Genomic DNA, 16,996 nt, shown 5'->3' on the forward strand with positions numbered 1-16,996 from the left:
TTGTTTTGCTGGAAGTTACTTGTGACAAGGCAGAACTGCCTGGAAGTGTGTTTTTCATCGTGAAGTCTTCCGAGATGCTCAGGATAGTGTCTGAAGAGGCTGCTAGTTATTCCCTGGGAAATTTTAGCATATTGAGCTGAATTTGTATGTAGTATAAATCCAGGTGCCTTTAACTGTTACTTTTATCTCATTTTCTGTAGGAAGCAACCTCTTGCTTTTCTTATGAGTGTGATGATTCCCATCTGCTTTCTGTGTCACTGCGTAAAGGTTCTTAAAAGGACGATAGAGCATTGCCAGAGTGAGCAGCAGAAGTTACGGTACGGGCAAACACCAGCTTGTATGAGCTGTCTTTTAGCCCGCGTGCAGCTCCACAGGGCCGGGATGTTTGCCGGGGAGTGGATGCCATCTAGCCGCTGCTTCCCAGAACGCGACTGGGAGCAGGAGAGCACTCTGCCCAATGTAAATGAGGCATTTGATGCCTGTAGGAAAGTGGATTCCTGTCTTTAGTCATTACCTCTGCCAGCAGTGATGAGAAAACAGCACTGAAGCAGTTGCTTTCCTGTTGGTGAATGTGTCAACTATACAGCAATAAGAAAAGGAAAACCGGAAGACTTGCAGGCAGCCCTAGCACCCCTCAGTTTCTAGCGGAATTTGTTTGCTTTGCCAAATCAGAAGATCTTTGCCCAAAAAGCATGCTGCAGAAAAAAATGTCCCTACAAGAGGGCAAACCAGCATTGAAAAAGTTGATTGTAATCCCAAAAGTCAGGGATTTCCAAACTCCTGTCCCCACTTCATCCGCTTCCCTTTTCTCTGAGATGCTATTGGTAAAGTGTCTCCTCTTTGTGGTGGGGATGATGTCTTTGGTAAACATGGTTTAACAGAGCATTTTCCTTCTGGATTGTGTGCTCTGGTGCTTTAATGATGAGTCAGAACTACTCACACCACTGAGCTAGGAAGAAATTCCAATGGCCTCTCATCTTTGTCAGGGGGATGGTCTGTCCTAGCCAGGTGCTGAACGCAAAGGACACGCTTTCAGTGTTGGTTAAAGTCTGAGCAAGAGAAAAGGTATCTGTGCAGATAGCTTCTCTCAGGTCGGGCGCTGAGTTGGAAAGAGAAGAAGAGTTGGGAATCATACAGTGTTCTGCTGCAACAAAAAAAGGGACCAAACTCATGCTAAATCCTGCCAGTATTTGTCCTCTTAGGACCAGGACCTCTTTTTCACATTTTTGAGATGAGTGCTTTGGATCTGTGCAAACAACCTTCCTGGACAGCTATTTTCATGATTGACTGAGGAATACTTATTGCACCTTATGAAGGAAGGTCATCTCCTGTCGTATAGACTGGGTACTGCTGTCTCTGTCCTCCATTTTTGGTAGGAAATGTCTTCCTTTCTGTGTTTTCCTTAGGATTTTCAATGTCTCTTGCTGCAGAGAAGCAGCAGCCTCCTCTCAGGTGCTCAAGGATGTCTATTCTGCTCATCCAAGGGGTCAGAAAGAGTAAAACAAGTGTTCAGAAGGCAGAAGTGAATGAGGAAGGTGGTGATGGTGAAGCAGTAAGGTCCAAAGGTGGTAACCACTTCTCAGCTCTGTCTTCCATTACATCCTCTTCGGCCGTTTCCCAGTGTGTGACTTCTGCCTGGCTGTCCTGTCACATGGAGCTACCGAGCCGTGTGCTGCCCCAGAGCCTGGCCTGGTATGGGCTGTAATCCTCGGACTCGAACGCTGCCATCTCCCTGGGGCTTTGTGGTGAGGACAAGGCTCTGGGACGGCTGCCTGGCGGAGCCAAACGCCTCTTGCTCTGCAGCCAAGGGGAAAACGAACACCAGCAAACGCCACCTCCGTCTGCCTGGCTCTCCGTGCTGGCACGGGACACGTGTCCGTGTCTCACAGCGTGGCCTTGGGGCTGCGGGCGCCCGGCCCCCTCCGAGCTGCCCGTTTCCGGCGCGGTGCCCGGTGACGATGTGTTTGTGTGAACGCGGTTTTGCCACCGGCGATGGGAATAAAGGAACCTCCGTTCGCGCACAGGCCGTGCCCGCGCTGGGGGGCGGGGCCGGCCGCGTGGGGCGGGGGCTGCGTCGCGAGGTGGCGCTGCTCGCGCGTGCGCCGTCCTCCCGCTCCTCGTTCTGCCCTGAGGCGATGGCGGCGGCGGCGGCGCTTCGGGCCCGCGGCGGCGGGGCGCCCAGGGGTGAGCGCGCCGGGCTCGGGCTGGGGCTCGCTCCGTGGCGGCTGCGCGGGGGACTGCGGAGCACGGGGGCGGGAAGGGGCCGCGGTCTGCGCGGGAGGCGGCGCCCCGGTGCCCTTCCGGGCCTGAGGCGGCGCCCGGGCCGTGCCGCCCTTCAGCGGAGCCCGCGACCGGTGCCGCGGTGGCCTCCCTGCGCGGAGGTCGCCCGGGGCCGGGCCCTCCCGGGCCGGTTTCAGCCCCTTCCCTGGGCGCGAAGGGAAACAACGGCGCTCAGTTCCTGCCGCTCTTGCAGCACTGGCGTTCGGCTGCCTCCGCCGGCTGCACACGGTGTACCAGACCGCCGAGCTGCCGGAAACCCACCAGATGCTGCGCCAGACGTGCCGGGAGTTCGCAGAGAAGGAGCTCATGCCGCTCGCAGCTCAGCTGGATAAGGAGCACCGCTTCCCGGCCGAGCAGGTGCGGGAAGGGGGGCGGGGGGCAGCTCCGTCAGCGCCGCAGGCACCTCATCCCGAAGCAGAGTGGGCGCTAAGCTCTGCCTTGGCAGAAAATTGAAATTTAGACCAGCCTCTGGCGGAGCTCTGTGAGTGCGGAGGTTGTAACGTCTACAGGACGTTTTGAACTCTTTCCCGTTACTTGTGTTTCTCTGTATCTGGCTTTAGCACCATCGAGTTTTCCATTCTCTTACTGACTTTCCTGTGGGCTGCAATACAACTGACTTATAAAATCAATGAAATACTTTTCTAGACTGCGTGTAACCATAAAGTGGTTTATAGCAAGGAAGCATAGATGAGCTGAGTGCATTTCAGATGGTGAAGAGAAGTGGTCAGGAGATAGGAGATAGCTGTTGGACATCCTCTGGGCCTGTGAAGAAATTCAAATTCCAGTCAAACTGGTGACCTCTCTTGTGGAAAGCAGTGCAGACACAGTAGTACATTCTGTGCCATGTTGAGCAGACTAACTCCCTTGTTTCATTACAATGAAATACTAAGCTGCAGAAAAATACGTATCGTTATGTCAACCAAAAGGTTGCAAGCAAAGACAGTCAGAGGCATGCCAGTTTTGTCATGTGCCCCTCTTTTTATTAAGGAGTAAGGAAGATAGCCAGGAAAGTCATACTTGCTCTAAGGAAGAAAATACTTTTCTCTTTACTTCCCTGTTCTTATCTGAGAATTTTACATTCGATTTTGAGTCTTTTCAGTTGAATGCTTAGGGGAAAATTCAAAATATAAACGGTGTTTGTAAAGATAAAGCAACATACATAGAACTAGTTGCTGTCTTTGTTTATCCTCTCAACTGATGTGAAGCACTAGTGTTTTGGGTACAGGAGGGAAATATTTGTTTAAAAATTCCTCTTGGTTCTTCTTTAAGCAAGCAGAGGCTGGTAACACACTTGTTTTTTCTCTTGTATATTGCCAAATGTTAACAAGAAAAGTAGAGTGAGACAGTCGGTGCTCTGAAGAGCTTACAGTTGAGAAGCTGGTTAAGTCCAGCTGAGGAACTTGGGGTGGAATACTTTGGAATGTAACCAACAGTTCTCTGGGAAGCAAGACCTGGCTTTAATGGGAATGAAAAATCAGCTTCTTGGAAACTGTTCTGTGGGTCATTCATTCTGTAAAATTCTTTCCTTGTGCAGTCCTAGGCTGAAGCTCAGCAGACTGAAAGGTAAAATTCTAATGATGTTCATCAGCTAGATTTCCCATTAAGAGCTTCCAGCTGACAGGAGACATGCGAGGGGAAAAGCTTTGGTGGGAGGCTGCGGAAATGCTGGTGGGGTTCTGTCTCTCTGTTTCACCTTCAGAAGGCTCCCTCCTTCCTGGTACTGAAGAGAGCTCTTTAAATAAGCAAGAGCTTCGTCTTAGGCAGCAGTGACTGTGTACATCTCTTGTTGAAGTCATCAGGACCTGGGAGCGCTTCTCAGTTTGTAGTCAGATTCCCATTTCACCAGGAACTGTGTGCATCTTTTCCTCTATGTGTAGTCCTGCTATGACCTGTCATTATCTCCATGTGTCTGTGTGTGTTTGCTGGGACACTGGTGGTGCAGAGGATCTCAATTCTCTGTTCCCTGTTCACAGGTGAAGAAAATGGGTGGCTTAGGGCTGCTTGCTGTGGACGTGCCAGAGGAGTACAAAGGAGCAGGCCTTGACTACCTGGCCTATTCCATTGCTGTGGAGGAGATCAGCAGGGGCTGTGCATCCACGGGTGTCATTGTCAGTGTCAATAATGTAAGTGTCTCTGGTTGTGTGTGAGGGACAGGCCGGGAGCTGAGGCTGGCATCAGGAGTTTCTTGGAGAGAGGTGTGTGGGAGAAAGGGGATCTGTTCCTGTGGTGGGTTCTGGTACGCTGGAGAGCACTTAGACATTAGGGAGTTGCTGGATTGCTCGTCTCTTCAAGAGGCCCTAACTCAACTCTCAATTCTTAAAGTCTCTGTATTTAGGGCCAATACTCAAGTTTGGCTCCGAAGAACAGAAGCACAGGTGGATCGCCCCTTTCACCGGCGGGGATAAAATCGGCTGTTTTGCCCTTAGCGAACCAGGTGATGTGACCATTACTGCTCTTGTTGGAAAGAACGTAGAGTAGCTTCTTTCCTCACTCAGGTTTAGGATGGACTTTAGGTCTGTCAGATTTTTAACAGTTTGCAGAAAGGTGGTTTATAGCAATTTCGTGTAGATGAAGTCTCAATGCCCAAGATATTAACTGCCATCCCCATGGTCCACCCCCTCTGTGGGCAGCGCTCTGGAGATGGACACAGCAGACACATGGGCCTTTCCCCTTCCTGTTGGGGGCTCTGGGAGGGACCGTGCTGACACTGCCGCAGTTACAGGAGATGCCGTGGTGGGGCTGCGGGCAGGGCGTGGGTTCGTGCCCCAGGCTGCTGCTGCTTGCCTGAGTTTTGTTTGCTGGTGCCTTGCTCAGGAAACGGCAGTGACGCGGGTGCAGCATCCACGGTGGCACGCCTGGATGGCGACGAGTGGGTTCTGAATGGCACCAAGGCCTGGATCACCAATGCCTGGGACGCCTCGGCCACCGTGGTGTTTGCTACTACGGATAAATCCCTGAAACACAAGGTGCGTTCAGTGAGGAAAAAGGGGCAGGAGGAAAGGAGTTGTTCAGGAGAAGCACTTTGAAAAGGCTCTGGGGACTCTTTATTTATAAGAGCTGACCAGGCACTGAGCAGAGGTGGGGGCTGATGGGCGCTGGCTCTGTTCCGTCTCGGCTCTCCCTCCCTTCTGTTTACCAGGATATGTGGCTTACATGAAAAGGGTTGGAGGAAGCCTGTTGACAGACAGGTAAGTGGGAAGTTGGCACCACTCCCAAGAGTTTGGGTCTCGTTGCAGGGCATTAGCGCGTTCCTGGTTCCCATGCCAACTGCTGGGCTGTCACTGGGGAAGAAAGAAGACAAGCTGGGAATCCGAGCCTCTTCCACTGCCAACCTGATATTTGAGGACTGTCGGATACCCAAGGCCAACCTACTGGGGCAGCTGGGAATGGGCTTCAAAATCGCCATGGTAAGAGATGGAGCGGGGTGCAGCGGTGGTTGTGTAAAGCCGTAGTTCCTGAGCTTACTATTTTCAAAACCATTTTCAGACTGATCACTTTGGTGAGAACCACTAGCATAAGCTTTTCTGAGTAACACTGAGCAGTTGGCCCCTCTTGCCAACGTGAGAGAAATCATTCGTAGAGCTTGGTGAATCATTGACAGACCATTGATCCTCAACAGGGCTTTTTTTGTAGCCTCAGTGTCGTGGTTCCCAGATGAAAGAATGCCAGTGCCACTGAGGGGCTGTGTCAGCAGGGCTGGTGTATTTTAATTGTTCTCCTTTCCCAACCCTCTATTCCTCCAGTTTGTACCCGCAGATAAAGGGAAAACATGGCAATGTCCCTAAATACTTTGGCAGAGGAAAGCTGTCCTAGAGGCACAGGACAACCTCTGGATAATGTCTAAAGGTTGATGAAATCTGAGTTACAGCATGTGTTTGACTTCTGAGGAGGAGCCAGGCAGCCACGGAACAGCACATTCCCCCCAACCTTGGAAGTGTTCATTGCTCTCTGCAGGGGCAAAACACCATTTGTTGGCCCGAATTTTTGCAAACAGTTTAGCTCCCTGGAGACCAGCCCCTTCCTTTCTGTCCGCAACTAAAAGAACATGCCAGTCACCAACCGCTTTTTTAAGACACTCAGCCCAGGACTGAGAAGATGAAGCCTTTTCTCACTGTGCTGTAAATTCTTCCTGTGTATAGTGAGCCAGGGAAGCAGGTAAAAGCAATGGGCAAGTGTTTGAGGTAAGTCATTTTGAAAAACGTTTGCTTCAGTGTATATGAGGGTAAAGAGGAAAACTAACTGAAAAAAAAGGTGGAAATTTGGTCAAAGTAAAATCAGCTGCACAGTGAGCCAAGGGTCTAGCGGAAGGGTTCTTTAGCCCTTTCCAGAGCGGATGCTCCTTGTTGTGCCATTTCCCTTATTTTGCACCCGCCTCTTTTTTTGCCCCCTAGCTAAGCAGCAATACCTCTGCTTTCCTTTTTTTAACCCTTGTCTTCTTGCTGCCGTGCCCAGAACGTTTTACAGCTCTATTCCTGCATAGCCAGGCATGTTCTGAATGGGGGAGGTCTGACCAGAGGATACTAAGGCTGCAGCAGCTTCCCAGCAAGAGCAGAAATGCAAGTGTACTACTTTTGAACAAGTACAACTTAACACGTTTTGTGTCTTTCGCAGCAAACTCTGGATGCAGGAAGGATTGGTATCGCCTCACAGGCTCTTGGAATAGCACAGGCAGCTCTGGACTGCGCTGTGGATTATGCGGAAAAGAGAACGGCCTTTGGGTCACCCATCACAAAGCTACAGGCCGTGCAGGTACGAGCCAGGCGGACAGGGCAGTTCCGAACATTCCTGGTGGAAAGTTTGTGTGGGCTCTCGGGTGTGGCTTCGGGAACAGTGCACAGGGTCTGGGATAAACGAGGTAATAATTTGTGTTTTCAAACACCATTAAAACTGCTGGGATGGAGGTGCTGCTTGCTAGCACCGCGGGCCTCAGCAGAGGGAGACGGCTGCACGGTGTTGCTGTGCAGGGAACAAAGGCAGCGCTTGCTGTTGCAGTTCAAGCTTGCAGATATGGCTCTGGCGTTGGAGGGCGCGCGCTTGCTGACCTGGAGAGCTGCTATGCTGAAGGACAACGGGAAGCCCTTCACAAAGGTATGTCCAACCCTGCATTTGTCTGGCAGTGACAGCACAAGAAATCCATGCTCTGGACAGTGCTGCGGCCAGCGCCTGCCGGGCCAGCACTGGCGGTGTTTAACCCACCAGCAGCTGCGGGACTCTGCTGTCTGTGCTCAGGCAGGGTGCCCAGCTGGGTGCTCGTTTTAGCCAAGGGGAGAGGGGTGGCCACTCTCAGCTGGCACCAATGATCAGGCCTGTCTCTCTGCACAGCTGGTCTGTGAGCGTTCCAGCGCCTCATGCAAGTGAGGTGTTCCTTTTTGTGATAGCTGCACCCTCAGTGATGTTTTCCTTCCCCAAAGGAAGCGGCGATGGCCAAACTGGCTGCATCAGAAGCTGCAACAGCCATTGCTCATCAGGTAACTACTTCAGTTGACACCTGTGATACACAGCGTGCTGAAAGGGAGTTTGTGTTGTGGCACAAGTGCTTGGGAAGGGGGGGGTGGAATTGACTAGGTTATTTTTATTAGGAACAAACCAGCCAACCCCTAGGGCTGAAGCTGGTTAGCTCAGCCATCTTGCTGGACATGGTGGGGGTAGCAGGGTAGACAGGGATTTACAGTGGCCTGTGGCTGCTGTATTATTAAAGTCGTCTTGTCCCAGCTGCTGTCCAGGGCCCTGTCAAAGTGGGATCAGTGATGTGGGAGGGAGCATGGGTGCACCAGTCAGGGCAACTGTAGTTGTAGTAGTTTGCAACTTAGTGAGCAGGTAGAGCAGTACCTCCAATGAAAGTCTGCATTTAATTTCCTCTCTCCTTAATAATTAAATGTCTTAGCTGGATCACTAACGAATACCTCTGTAGCAGTTCATTCTCTGCCTGGGACCTCAGTATTGCTTCTACCCTGCGCAAAGCCTCTTTGTTCCTCTGACTGCAAATGGGCTGCAGTCATCCCTGTGTGTCACTCCCGTTATGCTCTTAGTGGGCTTAGCTCCTTTCAAGGTGGCCGTGTCTGTAGAAAATGAATTCCTTGACCCTGCTTCCTTTCTAACCTGCCACCTTTGTTTCAGGCCATCCAGATCTTAGGCGGGATGGGCTATGTGACAGAGATGCCAGCAGAACGCCATTACCGCGATGCCCGTATCACTGAGATCTACGAGGGGACCAGTGAGATCCAGAGACTGGTGATAGCAGCTCAGTTGCTGAAGGCCTACCGCAGCTGAAGAAGTCGACTGGAGCAGGACACTGCCCCAGAGTGCCTTGCAATGGTGCACAACACTGATGGAGTTTTCTCTCTCTTGAATGAGGCTAATGATGGAAGTTTTCCTCACCAATGAGTAACCTGACCCTCTTGTTAAAACGTGCCGATTCTTCTTTGGACAAAGCACGGTGCATGGAAGGCCGTATCGAGGTTTGTGAGTGATGGCTGTGCGTGCAGGAGGGCAGAGGGAGCCTGTCCTTGGAGGGGAGTGTAGGGCTTTGCTTAAACCGGAGCATTGGTTTGGTTTGGTAGCAGGAAAATGAGTTTGCAGCAGCTCTCCTTGGGCACTTCGCAGCCCCTGCCTGTTCTGCAAGGAGCTGTCACTGTGGTACTCGCTAACCAGTGCCAAAGCGAGGGGCACTGAGAGAGTGACCCTGTGCCCTGTTCCAGGCGGCGGGTTCCACTGACTCTTCTCACCAGACTTCAATGACTTCCAGTTGTGGGACATAACGATGTGTGATCTCCTAACTGGACACAGGCTGTGCTGCCGTCATCCTTGCAGCAGTGCACTCTTCCCTGCTTCCAGCAGGAGAGGAGCCAGCCGGGAGGACTGCGTGTGCATATAGGGCGCTCACTACAGGCTGTGGTTGCTGTCTATGGAGATGTAAAAACAATGGTCAGAAAAACCCCTCACTTGTGGCCAGCAGAGCCCAGCAGCCTGCTCCCTCAGCCGCTTACCCTTGTAGGTGCAAAAGCAAAGGACAGAAAAGCTGCAACACCCAATGTTTTTTTTTAAGAAAAACACCAAAAGAAACCCTCTGCTCCCAAAGCTGCTTCTACTGTACCAACAACTACCCAACAGGAAAGAAAGTCCATGAAGTGGCAGTAAGAGCCTTTAATCCCTACGTGTTTTGGGCAACGAGGAAACGAACAGATGCCATAGAAGACCCCACCAGGAAGCTCTAGCAGAGGCACATATCCTCACTTGGTTACCTTTGGCAAGAAAATAACTTTTACAAGATTCAACAGCCAAAAGAAAAGCTCTAAACTCTGGAAGATGGAGAGGACTAAGACTGCAGCCTCTATAGTCCGCTGCCTCGTCCAAATGATGAGCAAACTAGAGGTAAATCGTTATTTTCCTGTGGTGCCTTTTATTTAGATTTGTGTGGAGAAAACCAGCAGGATTCTATTACACATAAAAGAGCAAAGACAACAAATAAAACCTGATCTTAAAGGACCACCAGTCCTCGCTTTCGTTTTTTTAATGCAAATGTGAATTAATTTAGAATATTTTCTTCCAGTCACAAGACACAGGAGCATAAACCAGCAGGGCCTGGACGCACCAGTTAGACGATGCTTCGCGGTGCAGTGGGTGTTCGCTCGTGCGGACGTCGCGGCAATATAAATAACCCTTTGCAGGTCGCTAGAGGGCAACTGCGTGTTGGGGCAAAGTCCTGAAGTTTAGACTTTCTCCGTGCTGCTCCCACAAACCTGGGGACTACCAGAAACAGAGCGAGGCAGTGCATTCAACAAGGGTATTTCTACTGGAAAAAACATTCCAATGGCTACGACTGTACTGTAAATTGTGGATGGCTTCTAGGAGCAAGAGATGCTTTTCTAGCTGGATTTTGGCCCAAATCACCGCTCTAATGATTGCTGAAGGCTCATTTCTATGATTGTGTAGGAGAAAGTGGTATTATTTCACACTTCTCCATGCAGCCACTCAGCTAGGACAGGAGCGGCAGGGCCGCTCACTGCAAGAAAGCAAGGACTTCAGGAATGCAGAGTTGCTGTTCAGTGCTGGTCCTCACTGACCTTGTGTGCCGAGGTCCAGCTGAATGCCCAGTGACCCAGAGCAAGTCAGTCACACTTAGGCCGCACCTGCTGCCCTGTTTGCCCTCTCTTCATCTAGCTGCTTCTCCTAGAGCTGTTTTTCCACACTGTCAGTGCTTTCGGACTGCTCCTCTTCCGCATCACGCCTCCTTCATTTACCAGCTCTAAATGACTGCAGCTTCTCCTCGCCAGAGCAGAGTGAAGTTGCCGCTGGAGGAGAACAGTGATAAACACCTTGGCTGACAGCGAACACACCTGAAGAACCTACAAGCTAGATGTACCGAATCCCCTGTGGACTTTGTGCAGAGACTACGAGGGGCAGCACCAAGTAATTGCTCTTGGGGGAGCCCCGCTGCTGCACCCATGTTCAGTGCCTGTTTTTGGGAATGCCTGGATCATGCACTGAGTGCCTCGGTGACAAACTTCGTGGTAGCACTGACATCAGTACAACAGCTGGCCTGGCCAACACTCCACACTTGATGCTAACTTGCTGAGTGCTGCACCTCCGCCATAGTCTGTATCAAATTACAATGCAAATCATCAAATTACAAAAAGGGTGGAGCTGGTCAAAACAATCTCTGGTCTACGTACAGCATGCCAGTCATGGTCATGAGCCTAGGAACATCTTGAGCTATTCTATTAGAGTTCCCTTTTGTTATCACCTAAAAAACATGCTTTAAGGGTGCAAAGTCTCTCAAACCAAAGCTTTCCAGTACCTTCCTTGCTGCCACAGGTCCTGGGTGGGATCAGTGACCTGTCACATGGCACTGTTTAGCAACACTGCGCTGGGGCAAACGGCACGGCTGAGCACAAAGCCTGCCCCAGAGCTGGCTTCTCTCAGAGCACAATACTAAGAGCTTACTCCTTGCTGCTGCTGGCTGAGAGAATTTTGGCTGCAATGAATGTGTGTCTGCTTCTCAGGGCTGTTACAGGAGAGAATTGCTGAAAGTGCAAAACACAAACAAGTTCTGCAGGATTAAAGAGGGAGCTCCTACTGAGAGCCACCCCCAGCCTGGCCAGGTGGGGGTAGGGCCAGGCATTCCTTTGAGAAAAGGGTCTATTTACTGGTGAAACCAAAAGTTTTTATCAATTTATAAAGTCAGCCAACGTTGGGGCACTGAGCTGGGTAAATGGGGTCACATAAATCAGAAAGAGGTGGGGAAGGAGAGAAGCCACAGCTACACTTTTCAAGGACACTTTTTTGCCCCACAGTGCTCTAAGTGCACATGAAACTGGTTATGAGGCTGAATACTGGGACTGAAGCAAAGGAGCCTTGAAAGTACACAGATGGAGATGGAAAAACACCAGTTTAAGAACAGTTTCCAGGATAGGAGGACTGGTCAAATGAAGGCAGCAGGACTGTCTAGTGTTTCTTGTTCCGCGTGTTTCTGTGAAGCCCTAACTCGACTCCTTTCTTAGGAAACACAGTTACAGTCATGAGAAGTTATTCCCCTCCACCCTGGATTTGATATGTTATATAGCATACATAACGCTCACAATCTCCATGCGAGTTCCCAACAGACTAAGGGAAGAGAGGAGCTGTTCTGGGCTGTCACAATTAAACACACACAGGTGAGAAATACTTAACTCTTCCTGGTGAGCAGACATGAGCCACATCCTTCTTGGCCCGTCCACCACCAAGGATGAGGAGTCTGGATCCCCTTCTGATGCATCTGCCTTCCTCAGAGTGCAGCGGGATGGGGCTCACCTCCCAATTTCACACAATTTTGAAAAAAAAAACAGACGCGCCATCTCAGCCTTCCAAGTTAAGCTGCATATAAAATGTTTTACAGGACGCGGCTGAAATTGCTGTAGTGTTGCTTTCACATCAGAATGGCGTCTTCTCTACTAGTCTTAGTTCTGACAGTGTTACCTACAGGAAAAACAAGACTAATTATTTTGATTTTAAATTAAATTTTGTTTTGCCTAAGTTGAGAACCCTCTATACCCACAGACCTGGCAACAGCCACACATTCAGGTTTCATTGGGAATTTTGGAAAGCATTACAAATAACGAAATACGAAAGATATGCTGAAGTAAAAAAGCAAAGTACCTGTAAGAGTAACAGGAAGAAGAAATGGAATGGCGGTAAGAAAAGGTGATGGTGTAATGTGACTGAAAATGCAGTTTACTACTGTTTAGATAAAAATTTAATTTCAAATTCCACTCACTCACTGCTCATATAAAAAGAAAAATACTTGGGAGCCTTTCCTCCACTTCCCCTTCTCCTCCGAGGTCAGTGCTGCGCTGGGGACGCCACCCAGCCGTCAGTACTTATTTCCTAATTGCCTCCATGACTTCTTCTCTCGCAGAACATGCAATACTTCCATGCTCAGGCAGGAAACGTTCATCTCAGCAGAACGCTTCTGAACATCACAGGGCTGAAAGCGCAGCCCTGGCGCGCTGCTGAGCCTGCGCCGGCGGTGCAGGACGGGCTGGCAGCCGGGCTGGGCACAGACTGCCAGGCTGCTCCCAACAGGGCAGCACCGACACACAACGACCAGCTCACGCTTCTGATGCGCTGGCTGGCTGGACAACCCCGGGTCATTGTGTTTGCAAGAGTATGTGTGAACTTAGGGAAATTACGAAATACCAACTCAAATTCCTAGGCTGACTACTCCCAAAGACGCAGCAGAAAACCGGCTCCAGAACTGTGAACAGGTTTGTGCATTACAATTCTGGTCCATGTCCTGGCAACTTTGCTATTAAAAGGCTCTAGTCTATCACTTTTTTTGCCAGTATCCTTTTACCTTCCTACAAAAAGGCTCACATTAGTCAAACAATAAATAGAATATTTTTTTCTGACAACTTTTCAGAAGAAAGAACAGCTGGTTTGGTGGTCTCACTGCAAGTCTTTGTGTCAGGTAGTTTATTAAGGAGTTCAGTAAAATGTTAACACAAGAAGGCATGAACAACTGCACCAGACCCCACAGGGACAGGGAACCACAGGCTCTCCATGGCCTCTGGAAATCCAAAGGACCAACGCAGCTTGTTCCATCCTCTCTCTGCAAAGACGGACAGTTGGCCAGCATGAAGAAACAAGGACAAAAGGTGTGTCTGTGCAGAGGGGCCCAGCACCTGAGTAGTGGGGTAGGAATCTCTAATCCCGGAATGTGGAGGTGGTTCTAGACAGGAGAGCTGCGGGACAAAGCTTTGCAGCTTTAACTTAGTCAGATAAACTAGGAGAATCCTTTTCCCTCTGCAAATGGAATAGCTTTCTATTTACAACAGTTACGCTTCAGTTAACCTCTGCAAGCACCAAAATCCTTTTCCTGGCAGTGGTGGCTGCTGTTCCACACCGAAGGGCCAGCGAACACCTCTCCGGTCAGTCTGGCTCACCTGGCAGTTGCAAGCTTCCACCGGGACGCGGGGCCGTTGGCTCAGTGCAGCGGGCACCACCTGCGGGTTCAGAAACAACGCGCTGCAGTTACAGCTCAGTCTATCTCAGCGTGAGTCAGAAGGTCACACAGTGTGCAGCAGGGCAATACAGCTTGAAAAGGAAGGCCAAGATTTTTCTGGAAAGCTGAGTTAATTCTCAGTAAGCATTTATCAATTAGCACTTCTAGAACTTTTTCCAGAATGCTTTTTAAGTGTAGAAAATAATTCATAGGCATGCTTTCCTGGCAGGGACTAAAAAAATGCCACTGCAAAACAGGGAAACACCTTTTATTTTAATTCCAAAGGCAGGAGGGAACTCCCAAGAAGCTGAAAGCACCCAAGTTGTCCACTGCTGTCAGCTGGGTGGAAGGGCTGGGAAGATAAAGTAGGAGCAAACTGGATCTAAAGGTGTTAGTCCCTCCTTGGAACCTCTGCGGAAAACAAACAAAAAACAAATAACAAAAAGTGTCTTTTTTCTCTCTCTGAATATCCTCATCAGTATTTTATTCATCTTGAGGTGTGTAGCTGAAAAGTGACGCCTTTCTTTTGTCCCAAGCTGACTGCAAGTATGGGACCTAACATCTGCTATGAGCAATAAAAGCAGATTTTTAATTACAAGCTATATACTTCATTAAAAAGTGATAGTTACCTGACGAAGAACATTGCAGGCACATGTGTCCTGGTTTCAGCTGGGACAGAGTTAGTTCTTTTTAGCAGCTAGAAGAGCTCCGTGTTTTGGTTTTAGTCTGGGACTCGTTACTAGAGGCATGCCAGAGGAAATGCTTTCAGCTAAGTGAAAGATATGAACTGGGGGAAAAAAATAATTGAAAAATAAAGTCACAACATCCCCCTGCCACACCTGCCCACTGACACCTGCTAAATCTTAGAGCCCCCCCGCCCCCTTGAAGGGCTGTGCTGCCTCTCACTGCTTCTTCAGATGTTTACCTGTCCCAGAGGTCTGTTCCAGCTCGCTCCGAGGCTCAGCCCCATCAGCCCCTCTGCCTGAGAACAGAGGAAGACGTTAATTAATGACGGTATGCACACGTAGCTGGGCTAAAAATGCTGCTCTTGTTACATCTGACAAAAGCAGAAAAGATGAGACATTTCAGCAGAGCTTCCTTACCTGTTTTAACGAAACTGTACTCCACAGTAATGCTGCTGTTCAGTCAGGTTCACTCTGAAACACTCCTGCGTCCCTTCCAGCCAACTGAGTTATCAGCATCTACCCATCTACCAGGAGCTGCAAGCTTTCAGGAGAGTTCCCCAAACCCAATTTGGTAGAGTAAAGGACAAAAGTTCTAGTTACCTCAGGGAAGCCTTTCTATCAATAAAATAACAGAACTGGAATTGCTGGGTTTTTTTTAAAAAAAAAAAAATAAAATCCACATTTTAACAAGCTACAGGTACAAAGCAGTCAACACACAAACTCCAACCAGTCACAACAGTAAAGGACAGTTTTCTTTTTCTCTTTTTTTTTTTTTTTCTTTAAGGGGCAGAGGCATGGAAAAAATACAGCACACTAATGAAACAAAATGCAAAAAATACAAAAAAATAGAAAATAGAAAAAATGTATTTACAAGTGATACATTACTATGATCGGAAAGCACAAAGACAATTGCTGCTATAATACATGCACTGGGTCAAGAAGGAACTACTAAAAACCTGCAAGGGAGCTGTTTGTAAAAAAAGAAAATAAAAAAAAACCAAGAAAAAACAAAACCCACCCCCCACCCTCTCCCCCCTCAAACGAACAGGGTTGGGTTTCAACTTTTTCTTCCCTAGTTTGCTACATTGATCAAAATCAAATATCCCCTAAAGTCCATGAGTACAATCAGTACAAATACTACACTTGTTTTTAAACTGCAGGTTCAGCTGGGGGGGGAACAGCAGCTCATTGTAGATCCATATACAAGAAAGCCATAGTAAACTGCTCTACATGCTAAAAATTACAGCGAGCCCCTGTCTGCTACACAGCATGATCTTAGCAGGTTTTCCTTGTTATTTATTCATATATATATCTATATGTGTGTATATATATATGTATAAAAATCGTGCCCTTTTTCACTGCAATATGACATCTGGGTGGAAATGTAACTCGTTACAACAAATTTTTATATGTATACTGCAAGAAGTCACTCAATGTCTGTGGATTTAATAAGTAACCTCACACCACAGGAAATATTTAATAAATCAAAAAAAACCCCAAACAATATTGTGACAGAAGACCTTCTGTCTCAGTTCTTTCCAAAACCGAAGTCCAGCAGGAAACTGGTCCCAATGTACACGAGGGGTTCTCTGAAGAAACTTCAGTTTGCTTCACCGTTTTTTCTTTTAGTGTTCACAAGTTTTTGAACGACTTCAAGCCGTTTTCAGTTTCAAGTCTGTCTCTTCCTCTCTCGCAAAGGTAATAGTCTGGTACTAATCCATCTGAGCGAGGAAAAGAGGAAAGTGGCTGCAGTTGCACAAAGGGTCCCCAATTCCACATCTGCAGGGAGATACGGAGTCACATGGAGCTCCAGGATCTTAGCTTTTTTTCCTTTTCCTCCTTTTCATACAAAGTCCTTTCACACAAGTCCCGTAATTGGTACCTTCCCAAGTACCCGCCAGTCCAGCTTTAGGAGACGACAAAGCCACAAGTCAAAGTGAAAAGGACCAAGGCAGAAGTTCAGGTCACTTTCAATCTGTTCCATCATACTTCCAGGAAACGGGAGCTGCTGGACTTGGAGTGGAAAGGCTCAGACCACATGCGACGTAGATCGCCCTAGGCAGGAGAACAGCAGAAGGCCATGCCCTCAGAAACTTTGAAGTCCACTTAGAACTCAGATTTTAAAATGCATATATAATTGCACGCACATCTTAAAGCAAATCTATTCTCCACTGGTTTTGCAAATTACAACAAAGACAGTAAAAAATAAATCCTTTCCCTGTCAGGCTGGAACGTCTTATTTTGGTGGCAGATCTACCTAAAACGGGGTTTCTGAGGGAAGGAAATGTTTATGCAGGTGGAGAATTCTGCCCTTTCTTACGCTCCGCTCTGCAAAGTGCTAGATGTGTGTTTCAACCAGAGCCCTGTAACAGGAAAGGTTACATAAAATTTCAGTTCAGAACAAGTGACTGGAAAGAGGCAAACAAGGATCTGCCTCTCCCATCTCTGTTCGACCTTTGTGTACACCTTCTTTCACCACCAGCTGGGCGAGGACAAATTCACTTAATTAAAACAGCATTTAATACTTCAGAATTTAGTTATTTTAGAATTA

General features: G+C 48.7%; 2 protein-coding genes and 1 long non-coding RNA gene across 4 annotated transcripts in view; 1 reads left to right on the forward strand and 2 right to left on the reverse strand.

The window, feature by feature from the left end:
- The first annotated feature begins 2,135 nt into the window (after window positions 1-2,135).
- On the forward strand, window positions 2,136-9,133 carry ACADS (acyl-CoA dehydrogenase short chain). Its single transcript, XM_086623528.1, has 10 exons — window positions 2,136-2,184; window positions 2,474-2,637; window positions 4,254-4,403; window positions 4,603-4,714; window positions 5,095-5,246; window positions 5,517-5,687; window positions 6,892-7,029; window positions 7,273-7,368; window positions 7,692-7,748; window positions 8,398-9,133. The coding sequence occupies exons 1-10, from the start codon at window positions 2,136-2,138 to the stop codon at window positions 8,548-8,550; spliced, it is 1,242 nt and encodes a 413-aa protein (XP_086479654.1). The 3' UTR covers window positions 8,551-9,133.
- A 3,622-nt stretch (window positions 9,134-12,755) lies between these two features.
- LOC147527414 (uncharacterized) lies at window positions 12,756-15,083 on the reverse strand. Of its 2 annotated transcripts, none has more exons than XR_015222715.1 (3): window positions 14,863-15,083; window positions 14,025-14,741; window positions 12,756-13,760 (listed from the first exon to the last, which is right to left on the reverse strand). It is a non-coding gene; the product is annotated as an uncharacterized LOC147527414 (long non-coding RNA). The 2 variants fall into 2 exon arrangements; XR_015222714.1 differs by having other exon boundaries at window positions 14,025-14,546; window positions 14,685-15,083.
- Window positions 15,084-15,482: 399 nt separating this feature from the next.
- SPPL3 (signal peptide peptidase like 3) overlaps window positions 15,483-16,996 on the reverse strand; it is a 60,759-nt gene continuing 59,245 nt past the window's right edge. Inside the window, exon 11 of the mRNA XM_086623392.1 lies at window positions 15,483-16,500. Coding sequence (XP_086479518.1) covers window positions 16,429-16,500 — 72 coding nt within the window. The 3' untranslated portion in view covers window positions 15,483-16,428. The remainder of the gene's footprint in view (window positions 16,501-16,996) is intronic.

Source organism: Tauraco erythrolophus, chromosome 19, assembly GCF_009769465.1.
Source record: "Tauraco erythrolophus isolate bTauEry1 chromosome 19, bTauEry1.pri, whole genome shotgun sequence".
NCBI classification, from domain to species: Eukaryota; Metazoa; Chordata; class Aves; order Musophagiformes; family Musophagidae; genus Tauraco; species Tauraco erythrolophus.

Bases quoted from the DNA above. Each gene is read 5' to 3' on its own strand.
- ACADS (XM_086623528.1), top strand. From the start codon at position 2,136: ATGGCGGCGGCGGCGGCGCTTCGGGCCCGCGGCGGCGGGGCGCCCAGG. The intron at 4,404-4,602 runs GTAAGTGTCTCT...CAATTCTTAAAG, and splicing joins TCATTGTCAGTGTCAATAAT to TCTCTGTATTTAGGGCCAAT. The intron at 5,688-6,891 runs GTAAGAGATGGA...TGTCTTTCGCAG, and splicing joins TGGGCTTCAAAATCGCCATG to CAAACTCTGGATGCAGGAAG.